Below are 27,365 nucleotides of genomic sequence, written 5' to 3'. Positions count from 1 at the left end.
TGTAATGGGCTTGTCTCATCAGTTTACGGCCAAGTTTCATTCAATTATTATTGCAAGAAAAACAGAATAGAGTTGAATTGAGTTATGCTAATAGATAATAAATGTAAACATAACTCCAGAGTACTATTTACTAACTTTAAAGACTACTCCTATAGCAATCAACTTTATAAGGTTCCTGACAGAATCATAATGGTGATAAAATACATAGAAGCGTAAGACTATTTAAACTTTTAACAAAAGCCATGATAATACTAAGAGTAAATGAGCAACTCCCACAAAATGTCATTTAATAATCACGCCCTGATAAGGTTTAAAGTACATATCGCCATTGTTATATGAAAAAACATTAAAGTTGTGGGTTTTTTTTTTAAACACATGTAGCAACCTAACAGGTTTTCATTACCACACCTACTTCAGTGACGAGCTGTTCCACTCAAACACCCAAACATAATATTTACAACATTGTGCGGTTGTTAAGGATCTTGATGATTGATGGAACCTATTGTGTTGCCATCTTAACAACAACAAATGCAAGTGATTACCAACATGGAAGACAGAATCTGTGTTTTTATTTCACAACAAAAGACTGTCCTATAGGGACTTCTTTTCAACATAAACTAACAAACCTGCACACACGTGAATGTGCTTTAGAGCTTGGCACAGAGAGTCAAAAACAAAGCCTCTGCTGCTTTAAGGACAACATATTTTTTTGTATTAGCTTAAGAGAACATGAAAGCTGTCAAAAGAGCTGGTATAGTTTTTCACAATCCCACAGAATTCATCTTGACCACAAGGAAATATCTGAAAACTGCATCAGAAAGATAGCATAGATCTTGTTTCCGAAAAAAAGAAAGCAATTGAGTCATTGAGTCAAACAGGAATACAATACATTTTCTGGCATCGCTACTGAATATTTATATCAGTGATGAATGAGACTACGAACGAAATATTTTAACATGAAGCTTTGCCTTGTTAACTGCATGATATGCCAAAACACCACCTACTGTAAATCACAGGGTTTAAGACCAGTATTTCTTGTTTGAACATGCTACTTGTTCAGCAGAATCACTTGTGTGAACAAGCATACATTAATGTACGCTAACTAGAGCAGTTTCACTATCCAACTGATAGAGTATAATTTAACAACCTCATTATCAGCATTGTAATTTTCAGACTGCTGAAATATCATATTTGTTGCAAATATTATATAGTTTAAACACTTTAACATTTGACACTTCTGTCAGATAAAATGCAGATAGGCATTTATGCATTGATGAACGTGCTTTTAATCCTATAAAGAAACTTTCTCTGTCAAATTATAGGTGTTTCAACACTTGATTTATGAATACCATAATTAAAATCCTTATGCCTTAAAGAAAAACAAACTCTTCATTATAACAACAGCTTTCTTTCACATTTTTATCTTTTTAATATTTGGAGTTTGCTTTTATGTGCTGCTATTAGCTATCAGTTCAGCATGTCATTTCTGGCTGCCAAAACAGGAAAATATTTCTCTTTATAACCTGGTCAAATCTCAAGGTCTAGGTAAGCATCCAAAGAGATCAATGTTTATTTAATGCTTCCACAAAGCATTTATGGGGAAAAAAAAAAAAATCTGCTAATTTAACAGGTAGAGGACAACCATCACACAATTTAGTGCTTTCTGTTTCTAGAAAGGCCAGAAATGCTGTAAGGTCTGCCAAAATATTTCTCCTCTTTCTATGAACTGTCAGAACCAAGAATTTGGAGAGATACAATTCAGAATAAAAAAAAAAAAAAATAGAAAAAAAAGAAAATAAAAAAGAGCTAGATTTTCATATGTATTTCTGTAGTGGTTCTGGTTCAATATGAATTTTAGACAGATCTCTGGAGGGGGAAGAGAGTCTTATTTTATCTGAACAAATTCATGCATATCATTCACTCGTCTTATAGCACCCATCAGCACAGAAGCAGCAAGTTTCAGTTTCCTAAACTCAATGCAATTCAAAATTACACACAATCTCCACTAAAACTACCATTACTGGAAGTGATGCAGTTATACATTAGCATCCCTTCTCTAAAGAAATCTCTGTCCCCAAATCCCAGAAAGGAACAATTCATTTACAAGCTAAGCAAGTAATCTTGAATCAAATCCTGAAGCTTGTCAAAACTAGGATCTCCTAAACTATCAATAAGAAACTAATATCAAAAGAGGGAACTCCCAGTTCAAGTAATTGGTGCTGAAGTCCTGGTCCCTTTTACCCAGCTTCCTATCAAATTTGTTTTGAAATGTTACAAACATCTTGAAAAAGAAATTAAAAGGAATAATGGCTGAAGGAGGTCTCCTTGACGGGACCAACGCATCAGACTCTACAGGGTTATCTGACTTTTGGCCACTTATTACAAAGCCAACAAAGTTCCTGAACTCAGCATCACATGAAGCTGAAAAGCTTACTGTGTAGAAGATTAAGAGAAAATATTATACTTGCAGATAATGAGGACAACTGAACGGAACCACATTACTATTGCTCAGTGGAGAGGTTGAAAATTCACTCCTCAAATTGCATCTCTAAAAACATAACAGATAAATTTTGTTATCCTTCTGACAAGCTGTTTTAATGCTAAACTGGGATAAAACAGATCATGCTGCCCTCTTGTGCTAGATGTACACAGAAATCAACCCTTTTATTCCTGCAAGTGACACACGAAGAGGAATATATAAAGCATTCACTATGAAGTAGAAAAAGCCCACGTTTTCCTCCTTACAGATACCTTGACATGCATGCAATTTGCTTACTGGGAGATGGATAGAAGAGCAAAGAAAGTTTCAAGAGAGTCAAATTTGACACTCAAAAAATAACCAAGTTCTGTCAACAAACACAGAGAAGTCAGATGTGATAAAGCCCCCAATACAACCACTTAATCTTCAACTTCCCATCAAGCTTTCACTATAGCTGTTTAAGTGATGCTGTATAGATATCTGCTGATAAATTTGAATTTCAGTCATAAATACCTGATCATTCTTTCTGAATGCTGGATAACACAATAATCTTTAGTCACTTAGGATCATCAGCTCAATAGTGTTAAGTGCTTAAGAAAGAAAGAGACAGTAATTTATTACTAAGGTTCTTCCAATGCAAAACATACTTAAAGCAGTAATGTCTAACTATTTTTAGATCTATGCCAAATTACAGAAAGGCGAAATCTGTGTACATACAAATACTTTGGGGTGGGAAGGGAGAAAGGAGAGTGGTCCTCGTATTCCTCTTCTGTCTCTGCTACGTAATCCAGGTTCCAAAAATACATTTAAATTCTTATATCATCTAGGTAAGATGCTCGTTACTATTCCCTTTACAACCTTCCCCTCCCTATATATTGCTAATGCAATCTGTAAAGAGCGATCTTGGGCTCATGCCTAAACTGATTCACAAAGCATAATTTTTTTAGAAATAAGTCATCTCATTTATTCACCATGACTGATTGGATCTACGCTGTTGGGAGCTGACAGACATGTCATGATTCACCACGTATTTCCATTTCCTAATGTCGACTCCCTGATGCTGCTCATTAGTCTGTTTCCCCAATAAGAACTATCGAGAGCTTGGGATGTCTATTTATTTAAGTTTCCTTCCTTGACTTTGGAACATGGATCACCATGTGTTTAAAATACTGACTGTGGCATTTTTTAATTGCTGATTACTTTTTGATAAATAAACCAGCAAAAGTCAGTTCAGCAATTGCTTCTGCTAAGGTCTTAGCGACCTCACACAAATATCGAGAACATGCTGGACACTTAAATGACAGATCTGACACTGCAATATCAGCTTTGCTAATATTGGATATGATATCTGATAGTTTGGCTTGGCTATTACAATCACAACCCTAGAAAAAGGAGCCTTTAATAATTTCCATTTCTTTTTAGTGTGTCTTTCACAGTAAGGCATATTAAAAAAAGAAAGAAAAAAAAGAAAAAATAGAAAAGACTTCTACTTAAACAAATCTCACCCCAATGCAAAAAAATAGCATCTGAAGTTCTAAAAGATAAATACACAGTAAAACACGCACATAAATCAGACAATGAAACTGAGATGTTAAAACCAGAATTTCAGAACTGCAGCATGTAGCAGTTCTGAACAAGAGCATCTTCCCACATGTCATCTTTTCCCTTTTCTTTTTCCCTTTTTCAAAAGATGTATAGATCAGAACAGTGTTACCTTTGCATGCTACCATGACCAAAAGAAAGATGAAGGGAAAGAAACATATGTATACTGAAGTTAATCTTCTTTTATAAAATATCTGCTGATAAATAGAAACACACATCTGTAAGTCACGACAGTGTGTGAATACCAGCAATAGGCAGGTTTTATGAATGTCACTTTTAGAAAGCACTACTAATTTGAGCTTCACAGTATGTTACAAAGCAAACTGTTATTTACTACTCTACATTGTCCCTGATATTTACTCTGTAGTTCTTAGTTTGGTATGATGAGCCAGCTTTATGGGCATTCTTACAAGATGATTATGTATTCCCTCAAAAATACAGTTACTGCACATGCTGCACACCCCCCCCCAAAAAAAAAAAAAAAAAGAGAGAGAGAGAGAGAGAGAGAAAGAAGAGGAAAATCCCTGCCTATCTGACAACAATCCCCATCAGTACTACGATTTTTTCTGATGTATGTGCTCTCACTAGCCCTCCACTAACCTGTGTCCTGAGCTTATGGCTTCACTTCTAATTCTTTGCATTGGCCTTGAATTTACACTACCACAGACTCACAGTACAAGCAGACCATATAACACTGCCTTAAACTTCTGCAGTTGTAGGGTTTTTTTCTAAGGGGGAAATTACACGTTTCATTCATTATATTATGGACATAAACCTTTTCTCCACATAAGTTTTTTTCTTCCTGAAAATATTACTAATTTCTCTGAAAAAATAAAGCCATCCCTATATATATCCTTACAATCATGAAATGGCTTCTGGAACTACGAGAACAAGCCTATGTTCCTTTTCTTCAAGGGAGCAAAGACCATCAGATTTCTGTTTCTCATGTAAGACTCGCTAGTAAATCAGTACCACCACACTTCCCCACTCTCTTCACTCTGCTCCAGCTTCTCTCTTGTTTCTTTTGAAGAACGTAAGGATCTGGATTACAGTTTTAAATTGCATGCTTTAAGCTTTTGTGCATTCTGGAAGAATAGTAAGCTACACAGTTTCTCAAAACTGTGAATTACCATACATGCTTAAAATTATTTTTTAAAAGGGCAAATAATTGTTGGGGTTAAGCTTTCAAAGTGCATGCACAAAATGCATGCATATACATTCAGCATATGGCAGAAACCCCTGTGTAACTGAATCAGAACAGCAGTGCAACTAGCAGGTCAATGTACACCACCAAAGCCACATGTAATTCATTTTTCTGTAGAATGCATTTGAAGAGAGTAAGATCAACCTTCAATAAGCAGTCAACATTCTGACTTTTAAATTTAAAAAGACCACACTGTTAAATTTAAAGGTTTTAAGTAAAAGCAGCAAAAAACCCCCACAAATGTGCAAAAATACTATAAAATCATAATTGTCCAGAAATAGTATAGTTAGCATAATCAATGAGGTACATTAAATGTTAAGGGTTTTTTACTATTAAACTTACCTATAGGATTTCTGTCAAAAAACAAGACGGGAGCTTTCAAAATGGATTGAAACATTTTGTTGTGCAACGTCTGACCAGAATTAACAAGAACTTGAAACACCAAAAGACTTCTTACTATGCCAAACAGTATTGTAGCCACCGTTAAACCTGAAATTAAAAACACACAGACAAAGCATGCATACAGATATGGATTTTTCACAAGGAAAAGAATTTAAAAATAAAACTGAACTAAAACCAAATTTTCTTGACCTCTGTATATAGCAAGAATCCAAACTTAAGCTTAGAGACTCAGACTGAGCACAGAACATAGACACCTTAAATTTGTCACTAGCTTCAGTTACTATCATATCATCAGTTTAAACAATTGCTCTTTTTTGGTTTGAAATATTGGTACTTTATAGAAATGTAGGAAATGTCTGTTAACCCATGAAATAAATCTGTATTAAAACCTTCTGCATAACAGCTCTGCTAAGAAATTCATTTCACAGTGCCGTGTATAATTGTGGCTTGCAGAGGTCACTGTGAAGATTCAGCGTTTGCCAGCAGGTATTAACCAAGTAATATATACACGGCTATTTAGAGACAACCTTGAGTTATTCTCAATCAGCCCAAACCACTCATGCCACTCTTCCCCTTGTAAACCACATCAAATCATTGAAATTATGTGTATTTCTTTAACATAGTATAAAATGCATCCCTTGTGCCATGTGAAATAGAGCCCTTCTAGGGAATTGGTCTGCAGACTGTTTGTCTTTCTCCTGGGCACATCTCCACTTACAAGACAGGGGTGCTACAGGGCAAAAGATGGAAACAAAGAATGATGAAATTGCTGCTGCTCTATTTGCTGTGCGTAATCTCTAATGTGGCTGCCCAAATTCCCAGTCGATGAAGGCGAACAGTGAAGGTGTTAACCCTACATTTGGCAGTGTTTCCAGATTCCAGGTGATCTGCTCTAGAAACTAAGCATAGCCACCACAAGCCCAGATGCTCAGGCCTTGAGGACACCCTTAAGTTAGACCCTAACAATCAACATAAAACATTGCCTATTCCAAGGATAGGTTAAAACTGGACGCAATTCAGGTAGAGCTATAGTAACAGTGGGAAAGACTGAGGTTTTAAATTATATGATGTGGTTAAGTCAACCAGTTATTCCATCCTGCTTACTACTGTATCCTCCAAGGATGCAAGAAAAGGTATCACTATTTCATTTGTCTGCTTGCAGTTTATTGCCCATGTTCTGTGCAGTGCTCTTCTTAAGAAAAAAGCATGTGGTTGGGATGAGAGCTTGTTTGCCTTGTCATGACTGCTGTATTCCAGGCCAGGTAAAAGAAAACTTTTCCAAGAGTAACTGCACGTACCCAAACAGGAAAGCTGGGTCATGCAAAAAGGGAGCTGAAGAGATACTAAGCAGGCGGCTGTGGCAGAGCCCATGCCTAACAGCAGTCTGTGGGAGCGATGGGAGCAGAGGGAGCACGTCCTGGGAACCCCACATTTCTGTACAACTTCACTCAGGCTTGGAAGCCACTGGAAGCTGCTGGCAAGACCCTCACCAAACGAATCACCTGAAAAGACCCAATGGCTGGGGACAAGGGGGAGGAATGAGACTTAATTTCAAGTCCTTCATCTGGTCTGTCTCACACCAAAGGCTTCTGCTTTCCCCGTTTAACAAGCTTACCACGTCAGTATAAGAGAGCCAAAGACTTTGCATGCTCACTTTATAGAAAAGGTGTGGAACTGGTACCTCAGTTCTGGCCAATGATGTCTCCCATAAACAGAAATTTTACTCTTCTAAATCTTTGTCTCATAGAAACGACAAGGACTAGGAAGGAACTACCATGGTGATTTTTTTTCTTTTTCCAAACATTGAGAATCAGAAATAAAAATACTCAGTTATTTTATACAGTTTCAGATGTTATAGAAAAAGGTAAGGTAGATTACGTGCTTCATATGAAGTGTACTATCTTTTTATAACTTTCTCAACTTGACTTACAATTTTGTGTAGGTAACTCAATGCTGTCTGTTCAGCTATTGCAAATATCTATCTCACTAAGCCATCCGAACATTTCAATATAAAGGTAACTTTTGCTGTTCTGCTATCTAGAACAACATTTGCCGTAAAGGATAAAATTTTCCATAACATGGTTGAGGTTATATGGTCAGAGAAAGCCAAGTTTGCCACACTTAATCATACTGTGCAGTCCATTGGAACGGCTCATGAAATAAGACATTACACAGAGAAAATAAGAGCCAAGTTTATCTGGCTCCTAAACTGTTGCTTCCCAGGCCAAGCACAATGTTTTCTGTCAAGCACTTCGATCATGTGGATTCCCGAAAAAAAAACAAACAAAAAATCCTCCACCCAGCCTCTCACCCATGAGACATGTTTCTGAAAACATTCAATGCATATTCTTCCGGTATTCCACCTGTTTTCTCAGACCTATCATTTACATCTCCATCAAGAAATTACCATGCCATACAAAACTGTACATCACTAGAAGTGCTAAATAGCAGAGTTTGAGAGCGTATTTCTACACATGCTTTTTCTATGCCAATTTTTACTACATTTCAGAGCAGTATTTCAAGATGTTTGGATGCCTGAACACAAGGATCAATGCCCTTTTCTGGATATTCAGAAGCATATGACTACCTATTGAAATATATTGAAATGTTTTTTAACATCCTGCTTTGCATACCCATCTAGGATGATTTTAAAAACTGGTTCTTTTGCTATGGCGCTTCAGAAGGAATGAAGCCATGCCAAGTTTTAGAACAGCGCAGAACGAAGATCCATTTCTAATCCCTCTTGCCCATCCATATAATGACTGAAGATTTAGCTCAATGACCTATTAGTATAGACAATAACCACAACCTTACAGTGACTGACTTTTTGAATACTCAATTCCTAGTTTTCTTTCCAAAATCCAAGCAAAGCAAATTAAGAGTCTGCATTCAACCTGTTTCTTTCGTTAGATTTTATTTTATTTATTCCAATTAATTTAGTCAGGAAGCAAGACTGAGGCTCCTAATCTGTTAAGACATTACTCAGTACTGCTTGAAATCACAGTTCCCCACATTGCTTCACACCTCTCAAAACTGTTTATTGTAATAGGTCAGATAATAAATAGTTCTTTAGACAGACACACATGCATGTGTAATTACCTGCGTAAATTCCCAAATAAAAGTTAAGGTCTAGATGTTCAGTCTCATTTTCTCCATTATCTCCATTTGTTGTGACGTTCAACTTTTCTTGATGATTTGCCCTGTGGAAATGCATACAGAAGATAACGATCATCAAATCACATTCTGCAAATATTCATGAGTATGTTTAACTGTTTCTAGATTCAACTCTGTTGAAATCTTTAGTTCAAAAGATCCCATGAACTGATGTTGTCAGGCACCACACCGTGAGTAGAAGCTATTACAGGCTACACTTCAGCATAGAGTTTAAATTTTTCTCCACACACAAGATCAGTGAAGATCAGAAAAAGATCAACCATATTCTGAAGTTTCCTAGAACAGGGAACACCACCACCTATACAGCACTGATTTCTATTAGACAAACAGCACTTGACCGAAAAGGCAGAAATGACTGACCAGTTATTATCATCAACTTACCAGTAAGAAAGCCACCAGTCCTGGAGCACGTATGCCACCTTGAGTAAAAGAGGCAAATACAAGAATCATCTCACAAAATGAAAAAAACATTAGAAAATTAAATTTCCTTGCTATTCTTTCATGTTCTCTGGGAAAACATCACATATTCAGGAAAGCATGCAATCCAGTCTTTCAAGACCAGCAGCAATTTGCAAAGCACATTAGAAGGTGCATTAGAACCCTCTACAAAGAAAGAAGTTACCTTAAATTACCTTACTTGATAGCAAACTAAAGGAAAGCAATACACTTAAGCAAACAAAATACAGTAGCTCTTCCTAATGCATGTTAATTGCACATTAAAGAACTCATTTCTTCAGTTCCTAAATTTGCTACTAGAGATATTCCAAAATGCTTTTTGATTAACAAACTTTCTGATGTTACCAATCCAGAAATTTGTGTTTACAGGAGATAATTACCAGAAACAGGGTTGAAGGAGGATGAGAGAAGAGAGGGAGGGAAAAAACTCCTACTGCCACCTTCCTTCTGTGCCAAGAGGTGACTACAAACTAGTAACAGGGTTATTTATCTCAAAATACACCTCTGTTCACATGCATTTAAAGTTCTGGGCAGTCTACTGCAGAGATTTGATCTTGCTCAGATTTCTTTCCAACAGACTCAATTCAAGGACAACCAAAAAGGAAGTAACATAAATATATAGATTATTTTTTACACTCAAAACCAATCATTTCCATGAAATGAATTTAAGCTTTCTCAGCAGGAAACAGAGAAAAAGGCAATAAGCTATCTTCACACAGCATTCTCAGCTCACTATTTCTTTCAGTAGAGTTTCAAAATCATTCTCCTTATTTAAAAATTCTTTTACGTACCTGCTACAGTCTGCTTTACACACAGCATTTGCCTATTCTCTACCTCACTTTCTTCTGCTAAACAGTGACCCTCCTTCTAGCCCTTCTCATAACCTGCACTTATCAGCAGACAAGTTTTTCTTTTAACACTTCTGTCAGAGACTGTTCTTCCAAACCCAGTAAATCTCTTTACTCTCCTCAACTGGAAATATAGTGATTTTTCAGATTTGTTAAACACTACTTCATACACCTTAAGATTTTGTTCTCTATCTCAAAAAATTAGACTGGCTTATAATTTCTGTGCCATGCTGCCGGTAAAATTATTTTACTGAAGTATTAAAACTGTTGAAATAAGGATCAGTGCAAGACCTCTAAATGCTGTACAAAAAATCCATGCTGATATGTAAAATTTGATCGAGTATACTACAAAATTATTAAAGAACACCATGCTCCCAAACATTTTAGATGAAACATCACAGTAACAAGCATACATTATGTTAAAAAGGAAAAAAAAGAAAAAAAAAAAAAAAAAGAAAAAAGGCAAACCCAAAATACATTCAGTATTATTTGTGGCTCCCAACAACTTACCTGTGCCAAAATATTGAATATTAGAAGTATTAAAATCACGAAGTAGTTTGCTCCTGCAGTGAAATATTTTCTGTAAACCTTAAAGTTTATTTTTCCCTCAGAGCGACTCTCCTCTGGCACTGCAGCCAGTGCGTTTTCAGCCTGAAAAAAGATCCCCAGAATAAAAAACATCAACCTTGCATTTACAGATTCAGACTAAGCCACTTGAAAGTCATGTTTCAGAATTAGCAAACAATTAAATAAGGAGATAAAGTAATTATGCATATAAAAACTTTAAATATCAAACTATAGCTTTGACAAAAAAAATTAGTCTCAGTGCAGTAATACTGAAAAATCTACTCTGCAAATTGACACTGCGAGGATTTTATTTTGAATTGCATCACAGCATGACTTCATTTACAGCCAGAAATATTTACTCTAATTGACTGCTAAACCAGGTTTTTCTTTTCTTATACACTACCTTCGGTCATAACAGCTCTAGACACTAAGGCCTTGACTTGGGCAAGATTCTGTTTTCAGAATGCAGTGTGCAACCTTTCCTTTTCAGAAAAGTATTTAAAGTAAATATTCTTCTGCAAGTATGCACCAAAATCAGTCAACATATGCCCAGAGTAACCAATTACCTATAAAGTTCTCATCACCTCCTTGTAAGTACCAACAAAGCCTCTGTTAATAGGGAAAACAAGTAAAATGACAAATGAGAAACCATATTAAGCAAACAATGGATGGGGGACACTGAAAGACAGAAAAGGAAAAAATGAGACAGGCATAAAGAAGATAAAAGAACGATTCAAATGAACAAAATTCTGATTTTTTTTTTTTCTTTACAGTATATGTGATTGAAAAACTAGTACCAGTTCAGTGGACACATAAGACTTGATTTGTTGTTAGCAGATGCAGCTGTACAAGAGCAGTGGAATCAACAGACCTGACTTAGACATGAAAAAAGAAATCCCACCAACTCGCCTATAAAAGAAGCCTATCTTGGTTTTTTTGTTTCTCCAGCCTCCTTCCCCCTCTATACAACAGCTCTAATGCTGCTAAAAGGTTTGGCACACCATTGTGGATTTAATAGTGGAGTCACCACTGGGACATTGATAATATCAGATAAATTTATTGCTTTGGGGCATAAAACCATTCCTCCAAAAAGGTATGAAAAAAAAGTCTGTAGCATTCTTTTTTTTTTTTTAATACCTCACAGCTTTTCATTATAGAAAAGAAAAGGAAATAATATATACCCATAGCATAAAGGTGACAATCATAAGGGACACACAGGGATTACTTGTTCCATTTGTTCCACGTGCTCCATGGATGCAGCGCTAGCACAAGCCTAGCAGGATTACAGGGCTCCTGCACTGTTTTCTGTGAATGCAAGCACACCAGCAGAAGGGCACCTCTGGTACAGAAACCTTATGGCTGCTTTTGCACTGTGCAGACCAAGAAATAACAAGGTACCTGAAAGTCAAGCTGGTACCACACAAAGCGTTCTGTTTTCACCAACAGAAGGGATGGGGAGAGCAATGCAGTCGTGTCCCCAGGTTACCCTCCCAGGGCCAGCTCAAGATCATGTGGGTATGTTAATGCCAGTCATGCAAATGCAGACTTTGTACAAAGCCACCACTTCTGCATGCGCTTCCCAGAGCTCAGGATTTCAGGGAAAGTATTAATTTGAGCTCAGCACTGCACGAACAGACAGAACCCACCCAATACAGTGGTATTGGCCCTTTAAAGCATCACGGGAGGACAGGATGAAGGAAGCACAGTGCGTTGTCTTTGGACACCTATAGGAATGCTTCCTGCATCCAGCAGACCTGATGCTGAACCTGAACAAACTCACCCTGCTGGGTTTGAACTGAACAGCACAGAGCTGTGGGATGCCTGCCCACAGCGCTGGGCAGATCCACCATGGGCAAGCTCTCACCTGCTAATGAAATCCAACAATCCCTGAAATTCAAATGCAGCAGGGAAAACCCTTATCGAAGTTCAAGTTAAAAACCAGCCAGACAAGAATTGAGACACATCTATTCGTTGAGCACTCACAGGTGGTTGCTCCACTGCTCCATCTTTCTGTGAGTGGGCAGAAGAATCCTGGGACCAGACAGAGGACTCTGAGAAGGTTCGGCTCCGGACAGACTTCAGGTTGGGAGTCCCTGGAACTGACGGCTGTTCTACCTCCTCATCTTTTTTCAAAAGGGAAGCAAAGTCGATGCCAGATCTCAGGAACTCTGAATAGGTACCTTTCCCCACCATTTTACCCTACAATTAATATAAGCTTTGATTATCTTCATTATACACTTTCTATAAAGGACAATTTCTCTTATCCATCCTTGCTGCCTCTGGGGTTCTGCAGTTGCTGAGCACACATCCCACTGCACGGGGCTGAAGCCTCTGACTATCGGTTCCTCATTTAGAAGAGCAGAAACAAGCTCTTCACCCTCTGACCAGTCCCTTCCCGACAGCTAACTAGGCCAAGGAGCATAACAAATGGGATGACAAAAGTCCCAGTTACAGCCAGGTGAGAATTATCTCCTTGGAGAAGCTGCGGGACACAGCCATGCACTTTTAAGACAAGCTGTTAAACTACATACATAACCATCGGTCTTTTTATATTACTCCAGGATAGGGGTAAACAGCAGCTTAATTTTCTGGTCCTCACAGAGCTCTACAAGGAGCAACACAGACTATTTCCACACTTCTTACAACTCTATCACAAACTTATTTCTAGAAAGCTACTGTAACTTTTAAAGAGGTCTGAATGAGAGAAAAAGACAGCTAGCATCCTTTTTTGCAACTTTGTGATGCATCAAAAGTAATTTCATGCACTTCGCTACCCAATCTTAGAAAAAAAACAACCCCCCCCCCCCCCCCCAAAAAAAAAAAAACAAAACCCAAAACCAGCTCAGGTTCTTGCATTTCCCCTCTACCCATGAATAGCTGGTACAACAAAGTTTGAAAGGAACCATCTTTGCTGAAGGCCTGCTTGTTCTCAAAGATATCTGTGACCACTTCTCAGCCTTAATTTAAAGAAGGGACTGTTTGCAAAATCAACGTATTTCTTAATTCACACAAAAGTGTAAGAAACAAGAATAAAAGCAAAGCATTGACATAGTCTCAAAATAAGTAGTTCTCTCACAGTATATTATACATACGTAAGATAAAAATCAGTATGTAAGATTACATATATGCTTAAGAAAATTCAGAAACAGATTTTCCAGGAAGGTATTCTGAGAAAAATCAACTTATTTCATTAATAATTATAAATCTTTAGAAATGTATATGGTCATTAGTAGACAGAAAATATATTTACAAACTAAAAATATTTAACTGGGTTTTTTCCATCTTAGATTAAAAAGGATAATTAGAAAGCATGTGAGATATAAAAGTACAGACACTGATTTCACTTACATCTTTTAAAATTAGAATCTGATTTGCAGCACGGAGATACTGCAACTGGTGAGTAACCAAAACAGAGATCTTCTGATGTAAGGCCTGACAAATACATCTACAAAGAGATGGGAAAAATAAATTAAAAAATGAAGTTTTTTAAAACATATTGACTGTTTCTCGAAAATGTTTTCTATTCAATTATAGTGTTTAAAATAAGAAAAAAAAGATGCCCGTGCTTATTAGATTTATTAAAATTACACTTAACAAACATGTTCCTTTTTAACTTTATAAGTTTTCAAGGTAGGGAAAAGAAATTTTATATTTCTGGTCTGAAGTGAAAGAGGAGGAAAGCTTAAGGACATTTCATTAAAACAGTCTTAAACATCCTCCTAACAAATGTGCATGTCATAAGCTGAATTGCAAAGAGGGTATTTAACAAAAATTAAACTAACAGAAACAGAAAGCAGGGCAACATACTGTGGACATTTATGGAAAAATACAGACAACAAAAGTAACTTCTATTGAGTTGAGTTTTCAGAGCAGCTGTAACAGTGAGCCACTGAGTTCTGGAGAAGTAAAGAGTACTACTGATTTGAGCTACATGCAGGTATGTATTGAGGTAGAGGAGTGAAATCCTTCAACCATCTCTGACTTTTTCCCATGGAATCAGGGCTTACCTTCCTCTCCAGTACCTTACCTGCTTACCCTAGAGGCTTCCCCAGAAATCTGGGATTTGGAGAGAGAAATGAAAAAGGGACTAGGCACACCAGAACCACTTGGCAAGTGCAGTTCAATCCCATAAAGTTTTAGCAGAAAAGATATCTAGGATCTTTTCAGCAGAGCCTTGAAAGGCTGCCAGAGCCACCCCCCCCCCCCCCCCAAACATAGCAGCGGAGCAATGGTTTACAAGTGCAGAGGTCTGCAAACACGCTATTCATGTACAACAGGGGCAGCACAGACACAACTGAGATCCAACGCTACCAACACTCTCATCGCCTTCATCCCCACAGCAACACAGCAGGGAGACAAACCCTTCAAGAGGACACCCCTTTCTCAGCTACTCGCTGTCTTAAGAAAACAAGGAAAACTGATATCGTCTAGAACTGAAGTGTCCAGTGAAGGTGTATACATTAGCATTTTCCCTTTGGATCACGAGTGCCTTTTTGAAGATCATCTCCCAGTTGTCTCAACTCAATCTGCTGTTGCTCGTCCTGTTGAGTGGTATGGGGGCCCACGAACCAGACTTCTAGGCAAAACCAAGTGGTAACACACACTTTGGTAGCTCCCCTCATCAGTATTCAGCTGACGAGGAACGAAGCCTGCAGAGCCAGACTGCAGCCTGCTGAAAGCAGAACCTTCCGAACTGCATGGGGACCTTGGCACCAGGCGTTTTTCTCCACAGATCCACTCCTGTTGGCTCATTTTCACTAACATTCTAACTCCCATTTGCTAACATGACACAGGAGGGTGGCACTTACCACAAAAGAAAAACAAACACCCCCACACACACACAAATTCTCTCTCCCCATTCTCCAAAAAACCACAAGCAAACCCGCAGCAATCCAATAGTACAAATTCAATAAAGAAATGCAAACAAGCAGTAAAGGGAGTAAGGCAGAAAAAGAACATGAGCCTAATAGCAATGTTATCATATTGCTTACTGTGTTTCATACATTCATATTGTATATCCAATTAACTCTCTACACAACTTTTAACATCTGTTTTATCACTCCTACAAAGACTGTAGGGAGTACTATAAAATGGTTAATACTAGTACTAGTCAGCATAATTACACGCAGAAAGTATATTATAGTGTTCCAAATAAACTGTGCAGCAAAATTAAGTTAAAACCAACACTCTTCCTAAGAAAGTTATATGCTTGCTATGCAGGATTCAAGAAGCAACTAAAAACCCGTGATGCCATGCTTAGGTGGCCAAGATAACAATTAATCAAGGTATTTGCAGCAGCATAACTATTTGAGCAGTTGCAGCTATTCATACATCAAGCTCTTTGTGGGAGTATTATTCTGGTGTGGTTACCTTCCACCCTCCGAGCAGTCACTGAAACAAGCCACATGGCAACTAGAACACCAGCTAAAGGCACACAACAAAACATAATCTTCAACAAAACGTATCCAGAGAGCTGGACAAAGATCAGAGAGGCTACAGAATATTTACTTGCCTAGCAGGAAAGCTGCCAAAAGAGAATATATCAGGTATTCACCATGAAGAGATCTAGCTCTCCCTTACATAGTCCCACAGCCTATATACCACTTTGATCACTGAATTTTCTGCGTGCCAGATGTATGTCTAACAGCTTACTGGGACAAACTAGCCACTAGAAAATTCAATGGCTGAAAACCTTTAAATCTTGATCCTGAGTCATGGTGAGCCCACTGCATTTTAAGTTTGTATTTGGAAGCGGGGGGGGGGGAAGATGAGGAAAAAAAAGTGGGTGATCGCAGCATCAGAGCAAACCGATTAGAACTGTCAGAGCTGTCAGCACAGCATCCTGCGCAATCTGGATCTCAGGAGAGAAGGCAAAAATGACCTCTGTGGAAATATAAATTTCCACTGATATATCAGGTCACTCAATTGAGAATTTCTAAAAAAACAACAACTCTTGATTTGATGTCTATCTGGGTAGAAAGAAGCTAGCTGAATAGTTTGTTGATAACAGGCGAGGAGAAAAATTGTCGTCACAATTCACTGGCATGAGTACAGGGAGGAAAAATCACAACAAAGAGCGTATAGTTAGATCTATTACTGAGTTAAACAACTCGCTGCTCAGACAGCTCACTAGAAAATTTTGCCATTTAAAATACTCTATCATCATGAAGCACCCAAGTTGCAAAGCTAGTAAAATACTAAGTATATACTTAAGCTCTGTTTCAAAACATCAAACTATTTAAGCTTTATGTTCAAAACCTTTTTTTTAATTTTTTTTTTTTAATATTCTCTCTCCCATCATCCATTCTGCAGTTTAGAGTGAGCATGCAGTTTGTATAGTGCCTTGGTTGCCACAGAAGACTGAAACCAGAATTCAAAGAGAGTCTCAGCAAAACCAAATGTGATAAAAGGGCTGGCACACAACTCTGAGAACTTGCCGAATTCTTAGTGAAAACTTGCTATTGTCTTAGAACTGAAAAAGAAAAAAAAACCAAAATAGTCCATAAGTGTTTAATGTTTTTAACTGGTTCATTAAGGCTTAGTTTCATCGTGCATCTTCTTCCAGAAATACTGCTCTGCGTAGCTGAAGAAAAGCAACCACCAATTCTAGGTGAACCATCCACTTCTAGCTGAACCACCATCTGACAGTGTCTCCCTTTCTCACTGATGATGCAGAGAATCCAGGGAAAGCCTGCCTCAGCAGTGGACATACCTGGTCCAATGGTCGAGACATCTGCTGGAGTATGCCCAGAACTGCCACCACCTTTTTACTTGTTTAAAACCCCACACAGTTCACCTTCCTTGTGCTTCTCCGTTAGTCTCTCGAGGGGCATACTCAGTTACACTGTGGGCACATTTAATGCATGACAGCAGGACGAATTACTGCACAAAACACAGTCGCCGTTGCCACATTTATTAAATACACAAGCACAGGCAGACACACACACACACAGCCAGAATATATGTGGACAGAGAAGACCCAAAGGTTCTTCAGCCTCTTCTGTACAAGGAAAACGGGGATGCAGGGACTATGAAAGTTGCATCCTTTCCTCCAAGTAAGAATCAATTTAAACTTAACCATTCCTGACAGATGTTGGATAGGTTGTTCTGTAACTGTTTGTTTTAAGCTCAACAACAGAAATTTCAAAATTCTTGAAAATGTATTCCAGGGGCAAGCTACCTTTACCATTACAGGGTTTTTTTTTCCCTCTAACGTCCAAGTTTACATCTTCTGGTACGATTTAAATCCACTGCTTCCCAGAGGAGAGTAGACCAGTTTACATCTGTGTGCACAGTCCCTTTTGACGTTAAGTCTCTCTCTTTCATGCCTCTTTTCTTCTGTCAGACCCCCAAAAATAAAATCCCCCAAATCCTTTTTTTCCCCCTTTTCTTAAGTAAGAAATAGTTTCCTCTCCCTGCCCTCAAGACCCAAATGTTCCTGATGGGCTACACTGGAGTCTGAAGCTGATCTACATTTTTTGGAAGTGCACAAAATTGAAACGTTATTCCAGTTGACACCTTACAGGTACAAAACATAACAGGAAGATACTTTACCTGTACTGCTAGATATAGTACTGGTCATAAATCCCAGGGCACAGCTTCCTTACCAAGAGCATGATGTTGCTGACTCATACTGGATTTGAGATCTACCACAATCTTGCACCTCCTTCTCCATAAACTGCTGCACTACTGATCCCTGCTCATTGTATGTTCATGGAGTCAACACTTTGCACTTATCCCTGCTGTGTGCATCTATTAATTCACATCCTGTAACCAAGACTTTCCAAATCCCTGTCCGCCTCCAGAACTCCCTGAAACATTGCCAGGTTTTCTATCACCTGAAAATGTAGCATCAATGACCTTCATTCATCATCAGGAATACCAGAGTCAGGAAAGATCTCTCCAGAAATTACACTCTTCCAATTCAACAAAAATAAACGAACAATATTTCAAATTAACAAACCTAACTAACAGTATACTATCACCCATTTGAAAAGTCATTGCACTTTGACAGCAAACTTCTGTACAATTAAAAAAAAAAAAAAGAAAAAAGAAAAAAAAAAGAAGAAAAAAAAAAAAAAGAAATTAGCTTGAGCTTTCACACTGCAGAGCATGCAGCAGAAGACACTTACTCAGAAGGGGACCTACAACGACACGGTGCTCCTCTAACCAAAGGCAGTGTCTTGGCGCTTTCGTGCATACGAATCCTCACTTGTTCTTCCTTCCCTATCAGGTTTTCCTTCCTTTGAGACAAGTTGTTCTTTAATCTTTTTTAAGTTTTTATCTCCAAGAACCAGCTTTCTTTCACCTCTGCAAAGTGTGTCTTCTTCAATGATTCCACTTTCTTCCTTACCATTCTTTCTGCCTCTCCTTTTTGGAAGTTCACATGCAAGTTTAACTTTACTCTAGTTAATACTCATATTCGTTTCAATGGAAATAACCACTGAAATGAAATTAAAGCACATGCAGAAACACTCACAGCCATAAAGCCTTTGTTATATTAATTAACTTACTACATTTGTTTTCCTCTCCTTTCCCTTTAAATTTAAGTGGTTTAGGGAGAACAATCCCCTCGTTGTTTTTGTACATTTCGAAGTTTACAAAATTGCGTGGGGGGGAAGGAAGGTGTGATAAGTTTGCCAGAGACAAAAACTCCACACTTACTTCTACTATGCTGTTTCTATTTCTATGCTTATCTTGTTAACCATTTATCTCCATCTCATGATGAGTCCCAGCCTCCACTGGGCTAACGTGTAAGGACAACTGGTCCACAAAATGCCATCCCAGGCACCTGCTAGCAGTGGATGGCTGGAGAAAGTATATAAGGAAACATACAGTGGTGCTTCCTCTGGTACACATTTCCAGCTTCCAGAGTCCATGTATTAGGGACTTTTGAAGCCAGAGATCTTAGTGTTTAACTAGCCCTTTTTGAACTTTTCCTACATGAATTTGCATACCTCCCCCTTGAGCCCGTTTCTGGTTTAGTATTCATAATACTGTTTTGCAACTGCACCCACAGGCCACTAAAGCACACAACTACACTGGGGTTCTGCAAGTGGGTTTTTGCTTTTATATGGCATGATTGAGAAAAAAAAAACAACCAAAAAACCAAAACCCAAACAAACAATAAAAAAACCCCACCAAAAAAACCCAAACCAAAACCCACATACATTTCTGTGAGACAAAAAAAACCTGTAAAATTGTGTGTTTTCAAGAAACTGTGAAATGTACAGTGATTACACTTATGCTTTTCACTTTCTAGGAAAAAAAAAAAAACAAACCACCCCCCCCCCCCCCCGCCCCAAACCCTGAGCAACATTACTACAACATATTCGTACTATTTAAACATATTCCCTATAATAAACATAACAAAGCTCACAGAATTTCACTTGTATCATCTAAATGTAAAGGTAGAACTACTATGTTTTTAAGAGCAACACCTGTAATACAAAAGGTACAGGGCATTCAAGTTTGCCCAGTAGTTCTTGTTAGGACTTTAACCACTGCAGTGGTATAAGAGGCATAATGAGCATGGACCAGGTGTGAAACACAAACTGGGAAGCCTTAGAGAGATCCTTGGTTTAGAGAGATCCTACATGAAAGGGAGCAGAGTGAACTCCTTAAATTTACACACTAACTCCCCTGTACACTTGCCATCAGTGGACAAAGCATGTAATATATGTATGACTTTAAACACAGCACTGGCAAGCATATGCCAAGGTTGTATTTGTTTGGTTCCTCTGACACACTGATTGTGTCTGTAATCCCTCTACAGAAACAAGACATGCTAGCTTTTATCTGCTAGTTTTACAGGCCTGATGAGCTCCACTTGCTTTTCATTACCTACACCACCATAATAGCACTTTTTCCTCAAAGTTCCAACATTACAGGAGATCTACAAGCATGCCCCACTTCGAAGAGATATGAGACTGGAAGCACCCCATGGAATCCTATGGGTTCCAAAAATCAAATTACTTTAAACAAAGTAAATATTCAGATCTGTATATCTAATTAAAAAAAAAATCCTTTTAGTTATTTACCCTACTCCATTTTGCTCCTCCCCTCAAGAATTTCTGGGGCTTAGGTAAGAATGCACTGAGGAATTCAGGATCTCTTAATCCATGCACTTCGCATGATGGAATTTCCTGCTCTCCTATGCCATCAGTTCAATTCTTCCTCACCTTTTTCTGCAATTACAAAGGACACCTTTGCTACAAAACCATGCCTGCTCCCTTCCCTCTCTTGCAGAGCAACGCTCAGTTACCTCAGATGGCAATGGAGAGACTTTATCTTTCAGGACACCTAGTCAACTTGCCAGGTGACTCTCCAGTCAGCTCAATACATGGTTATCCCATGACCCACTGCCCAGTTACATATCCCTTGAGTTCCTATGGAAGGCCATCGCCTAGTACCAAGGTGCTCCATCTGAAGAGATGCTAAAAGTTCATTACTGTGCTACGATAAATGCAGTGATTTCTTCTGCAGCTTTTATCTAGTTCCAGAGGCAAAATTGAGAGAGAAAAGACAAACGACCATACATTCATAACAGCTTTGTGCTAAAAAAAAAAAAAAGAAAAAAAAATTTGCAGAATTCTGTTTGATAGTAGGAATGATACACCTGTGCATACCACTCCCAAGTATCATCACAACTTTAGGTCTGATTTTAAAAGATTCCCAACTGTTCTGCAATTCTCTCTACTCTCACAAGCACAGAGGAGGAACAGAAAGAAATCAGGCTGATCATCAACTGATCATCATCACTGGCACACAGCTCCTGTCACTGGAAAAGATACAAGGGAAGAACAATACCTAGAGAAGAGCATCTGTCTCAATAGACTGATGGAATATAAATCTCACTCTTAAAAGCACCATTTTTGAGTCGGTATCACTGATGGGACACCATCCAAAGGTGATCTGAAACCATATAATCTATAGAAATATGTTTACAAAGATGCACAGGGAGAGCAGGAAATTTCTTGGGATCCAAGCACGACTGAATGATTTTCTTAGAACATCACAGGCTATTCCAAACTTCGTCATACAAGGAAACGTGCTACTGTATCTGTACGGCTGTCCCTCATTTCAAAACTAGAGGTCTCAAAATACCACATTCCTTAAAAGTTAATGTAAAGCTATTTTTATATATATATATATAAATAAAATATATGCATATTTTCATATATACACAAAAATATATACAAAACCATAGAACTATACTGGTGTCCCCCCAACACCCCCCTCCCTGGGAAAAGGCTGAAGCATGCCTACTGTTAACTATCAAGAGAACTCACAGGGAAAGGGGCTACAAATAACACAAAACCAGGGAATCTCCAGTTTATACCTTACTATGCCCCAAGGAATCTGACCAGGAGAGAGGAATTCATTGGAAAGCTGGCTTTATCTGCTCCATCATCCATGGAACAACTTGTCTGTATTATGGAGAAATTCTTAAGAGACACAATCCCTTATTAATAATATCGTGGATTGTTTTCCCACCAGAGCTGTGCTATTCGCATTCTTCCTCATTTGAAAAGTATTTATATATTTTAAACTGTTTACTACAGTAGCTGAACTGAACGGGGAGAAGCAGCAAATGTAATGAACCAGCCATGCACAGACCGTAGCTTTGGGGAATTACTAGAAACATACCTATCCTTGATGTAAACACATAGACTAGACACTTCTAAAAAAACTAAACATTAATATAAAATTACAAGGAAAAAAAAGAAAAAGAGCGAGTGAACTGAACAATATCCACTTCAGATTCTCATTAAATACTCCCGTTTCTTCCATCTCCTCCATTGTTCTATGCCTCGTGGTTTGGACTCCTGGGGGCAGCTTGTATGAAGTGGCATCTTGGACATTCCTCAGCGCCATGTTAAGAAATCATTCTTGCTCAAGCGCTCTCTTCTCTTCTCCACATTTCTAGCACTATTCAGGAAGCATTAGAGAACATGCCCTGCCTTGTTTTTCGAAGTGAGCTACTGAACGTAACACTCTCCCCACTACCCCCAGTACCTTTTATAGCTGCCATGAAGGCCTCAGAAGACAACTTCTGTTTGTAAAAAAGCCCTCCCGTAAGATCTTGAGCAGGGAGGCATTACTCAGTTTTCCTTGCCACTACTACTCCACCCAGCCCATTTTCTCCACCAAATGCTTACATTCTACTGTTGTCTGTTTCGCTCAAACTGATCTAGAGTTGGGGAGGAAAGGTTAGCGGAAGTAAAGGAATAACCCCAGCTAGTTTTCTGAGTTTCAGATTCTCTGATATAATTTCCTTATTCCTCTTCGTCTCTAAACATTTATCAGCAAAACCTACGCTGTGCTCACAGAGCAATGGTTTCTAGCTCCTTTATGGTTTTGGACATACAAAAATCCAGACTTCCAGTTTTGCAGTAGGATGTAGATGCTCCTAATGTCACAGCTCACATAAAACGTAGAATAAATTGAGGAGGCAAGGCACTACTGTACTTTCCCATTTTCCTCTTTGTGAAAAGACCTTAAGACTTAAGGGAGAGACAGGTTAACAGCTCAGGTGGGTGCACTTTCAGAACTCAGGCACTGATACAGTCAGATCCTGGAGTTGTAGAGTGATCTTGTGCAGAAACAGAAAAGCAGCAGCTAAAGCCTAGATAGCTTCAACAGGCATTAAAGGAATTTGATAGCGTGTGAACTACAGAAGTAATGAACTCCATCTATCAGTCGTAGCAGGTGAAAATGATCCTGCACAGAATAATGAACATAAAGCCTATGCATCATAAAATTCTTACTCCATACTGGATGATGGAAAAAAACAGTAGCCATTTGAAGAAATCAATAAAATAAAACAAAATGTTGATGGGGTTTCAGAGGGATCTCCAGATTTGAAACTGCAAACATCAACAGCATTTACAATTTTCAAATTTAGATACTAAAAGCTTCCCTGCATGGGGAAAAAGAACACGCATCCAATGCTAGTCAATGCAAATTCTACGACCGTTTCTGCAAGACAAGTTTTTATGATTGTCTAGGGGTGGAAGGGAGGGAACAACAGTAAAACCAAATTAATTCATGTATGTGAAGTGTGGAATTCAAAGGATGTTAAGTATGCACGCTCAAGAAAACGCTCTCATTTAAGGCTTCAACCAAAGCCCACTGAATTCAGTCAATGGAAGTTTTTCCTTCTAATAAATTCTAGATTATACCTTTTGATACCGAGAGCTGCAGGCTATGAAGAAGCAAGGACGAAACACTGGCTGGGAATAACTGGATTACTCTCATACTCACTACGTGCCATAGATTATGCAGTTTGAAAGAAGAGAGACGGAGAAGAGGAAATTTATTGAGAAAGGAACCTGACTTTTAATGAACACTCTCCTATTTCTTCAGGAACCAAGGAAGGTCCAATCTCTCTCTCTTTCATGGTAAGCTTACACATTCTCTTTTCCTCTATTTCTGCTCTCCACAGTCTACTCCATGGGTCATGGTTCCCTGTTTCACCTACCTGAGAGAAATTTCTACCATTCAAGAACCAAAACAAAAAATGACTCAAGAATCTAAGAGAGTTCTGTCCTTTTCTTTAGCCACTTGAATTGGGTGCTCATTACTATGCAAATAAAGCTGCAGCAAACTAAGAAGTGATTTAAAATCCCACCCCATATTATTCTTCACTCAGTACTCATATTCATAAAACCCAATATTCATAAACCACAATACTCATGTATGAAATCTGACATTTTCTTCAAAAAACTAGCATATATTGCCTTAAGAATAACTCTAACTATAATATCTTCAAAACAGACTTTTACAGAGCTTTTAAAAATAAAGAACAAACTGAGACACACACAAGAAAAAAATATACGTCTTCCAAATACATAAAATAGAGGAAAAATAAATAAGAAAGTGAATGCAATAAATTTTGTGAAGAGATCCATCTCCCCCAAAATGCTTTCTCAAGTTTTTCTATAAGGAATTAGAAGATAACAATTGTATTTTAAATGAAAATAAAGCAGTAACATACTTTTCAAACAAATGTCTTCCAACTTCAGCATCTACTGCACTCAGTGGATCGTCCAAAAGATAGATGTCTGCATCTTGATACACAGCTCTAAAAGGTTTAAAGAAAAGTCAGTACCACAAAGTCTTACATTTCTTTACTTCAGTCACTAAAGTCTGACAATTTGTAAATTTTAGAAATGGCAAAAAACACTAGCCTGGCCAGATTTACACGGGCTTTCTGTCCCCCACTCAGCGTAGCTCCACGATCTCCTATTACTGTTAGGTCACCATTTGCTAATAATTCCAAGTCCTGTGAACATGAAAGAACAGATAGCAAGATTTTTTTTTTTCATCATTTTAACTTCAAAGACTGACAAAGCTGCTTCAACATAACATTTTCTTATTTGAAAATTATTAACTTATCTCATGCTAAAATACAAGGATTCATACTAAATGAAATATCCACAATTACTTTATAACTTTCTACTGTCAGCAAAAGATAATTAAGAAAGCAGGAAAAATAGGTGAGATCTTAAACTTCACTTTTTCTACAGCTTTGCCAGAGGGAAGTGCACTACTATTCTTAGTGTTACAGGGAATATTTGCTGGTGTTTCAGAAAATCAAACCAAAAATTATGAAGTATAACAGTAAATTAATTATTTTTTACTAGAACAAAATGAGCTGTCACAATAAATAATACTGAACTATTATCATTAAATTATCTTCCATTTGCCAATGTCCCTAAGAACTGCATTACTTTTACTGCAATGTATCCAAAAGAAATAACCACAACATTCATCACACAGATTTGGTTAATTTACAAGGCTTGGGACTATGAGTAAGAACAAAATTATACAATGTTCCATGTCATATTATTGTATTTCCTACTCAGAAAATACAGAAGTTTTATATTAAGCTATAAAACATATTCTGAAAGTTTATTCACAGCTTTTATAAGATACATAAATTTGAAAGTAAACTATGAAAGCAAATCTACCATCAAATAGGAAGTGGGGTCTTTTTAAATGCAGTTTGCTGTCTTTTAAAATCACTAAATCCTTAAGTTTAGACAACAGCATATGACTGAATATCAGCAGGAGATACTAAAACTCTATCTACCATGTGTAAAAACCTTGCAAAAAGATTTTCATCACAGTAACCATCTGCTTTTCACCTGTGTTGCTGCTGACAGGAATATCGTAACATGCTGCATAAAACCTTTCTAGCTGCCAAGCAAAATATCTGTTTCTTGACAAATCTGGCTTAATCCTCTTTTATATCTCATGTCACAAACTCCTTTGCACACAGACCTTTCAAAAATATTTTTTCATAAAACTACTTGGGCTCAGCAAGTTCTCCAATATATAGCACTAAGGTTGTTTTGGTAGCCGTAAGCAATGCATAATACATGATATACATGATGTTTATTTTTAAAAAGCATATAGGATATTTACAAAATGGAAGTCACAAATAGCGCTAGCTTGATCATTTGTTTTCCACCTTTTATTGCATTTACACACAACCCTACCTACCATAATACCAGTGAAAAGGGCTAAACGTGATTATGAAATTAAATAATTGGGAACAGCTTTTTCCAACTTTGTCTGTGCTTCACATAAGCTACATCTCCCTCTAGTGAAAGTTTTAGGAATTACAAGAACGTGCTTACACACGAATGTCAAAAATAATTACACATACTTCTGTTAAGTGATAGGATTTATTTCACATGCTAGTAATAATAACCAATTATATATATTATATATTGCAGCACGTACCACAAGTCTGAAAGAACACTAAGATAAAAATAAAGATCATGAAAATAAAACACACAGAGAAAACCATACCTTTTTAAGAGCACAGACTTTTAAAACTTTTTCGTATTTTTCTTTTTCATATTCCTTGTCAAACAGTATATTACTTCTTACTGTACCAGAAAACACCCAAGGCTGCTGAGAAACATAGGCAATTCTTCCAGTAACATTTATCAAACCTTTGTCTTTAGGTAGCTCACCAAGCACAGCACTTAAGAGCGAAGACTGGAAAAGATTAAAAAAAAAATAAAAATTGAAAAGTTTGATTGCATTAAAGACATCGCAGAGACTCAGCAGTGTTTCCTGGCACTCAGACTACTGCTAACAGTAGAAAAGCACTAGTAGCCTTCACATGCCATCTAGGAGCAACATACAAGGAACTCTAACTCTGAACCATCTCCTCCCCACCCCCAGAAGGACATCTGCCTTTCTTGAATGCCAGTGTCTTGAGGTGGAGTGTGTTATTATACACAGAAAGGAACTGTACATTTTCAAGTTTCTAGTCACATTTAACAGACTCAAAAAAACCCCACAGAATGGAATAAACATTAAGACTTACTTTGCCAGCTCCTACAGGACCAATCACAGCCAATAATTCCCCTCGTCTGACAGTAAATGAAAGTTGTTGAAGTGCTGGGCTTTCTGAACTCTATGGATTTGAGAAAAAGTTAGGCTTCCTCAGTAATGAAATACGCACCATCAAAACAACTCTTTAGAAACAGAAAACAATGCACATAAATCACTAAATTAGCAACCCATACACCCACCATATTTTCAGGCATACAGTTTGCCTCTTCAGTAATTCACAAACACTTCTGAAAGACCCTGATCCTTCACCACAAAC

The 27,365-nt window shown here is 37.8% G+C and overlaps 1 protein-coding gene across 11 annotated transcripts in view; it reads right to left on the bottom strand.

Annotated features, from left to right (window-relative positions):
- The window catches only part of ABCC4 (ATP binding cassette subfamily C member 4), a 151,243-nt gene that overhangs the window by 85,871 nt on the left and 38,007 nt on the right, over positions 1-27,365 (bottom strand). For 10 of the 11 annotated variants that reach the window (XR_003926537.2, XM_030036475.2, XM_030036476.2 and 7 more), the window contains 10 exons: positions 27,081-27,170; positions 26,555-26,746; positions 24,925-25,019; positions 24,732-24,818; positions 14,081-14,177; positions 12,716-12,931; positions 10,676-10,816; positions 9,243-9,280; positions 8,787-8,887; positions 5,628-5,774 (listed from right to left, as the gene is read on the bottom strand). Coding sequence is in view for 10 of the 11 variants with exons in the window: in XM_030036475.2 (XP_029892335.1) it covers positions 5,628-5,774; positions 8,787-8,887; positions 9,243-9,280; positions 10,676-10,816; positions 12,716-12,931; positions 14,081-14,177; positions 24,732-24,818; positions 24,925-25,019; positions 26,555-26,746; positions 27,081-27,170 (1,204 nt within the window). In the remaining variant the exon portion in view is untranslated. The remainder of the gene's footprint in view (positions 1-5,627; positions 5,775-8,786; positions 8,888-9,242; positions 9,281-10,675; positions 10,817-12,715; positions 12,932-14,080; positions 14,178-24,731; positions 24,819-24,924; positions 25,020-26,554; positions 26,747-27,080; positions 27,171-27,365) is intronic. The other variant, XM_030036473.2, reaches the window with a different exon arrangement.

This window comes from Aquila chrysaetos, chromosome 14 (genome assembly GCF_900496995.4).
Source record: "Aquila chrysaetos chrysaetos chromosome 14, bAquChr1.4, whole genome shotgun sequence".
NCBI classification, from domain to species: Eukaryota; Metazoa; Chordata; class Aves; order Accipitriformes; family Accipitridae; genus Aquila; species Aquila chrysaetos.
Note: the sequence above shows the minus strand (reverse complement) of the source record. Positions and strands in the feature narration are given on the sequence as shown.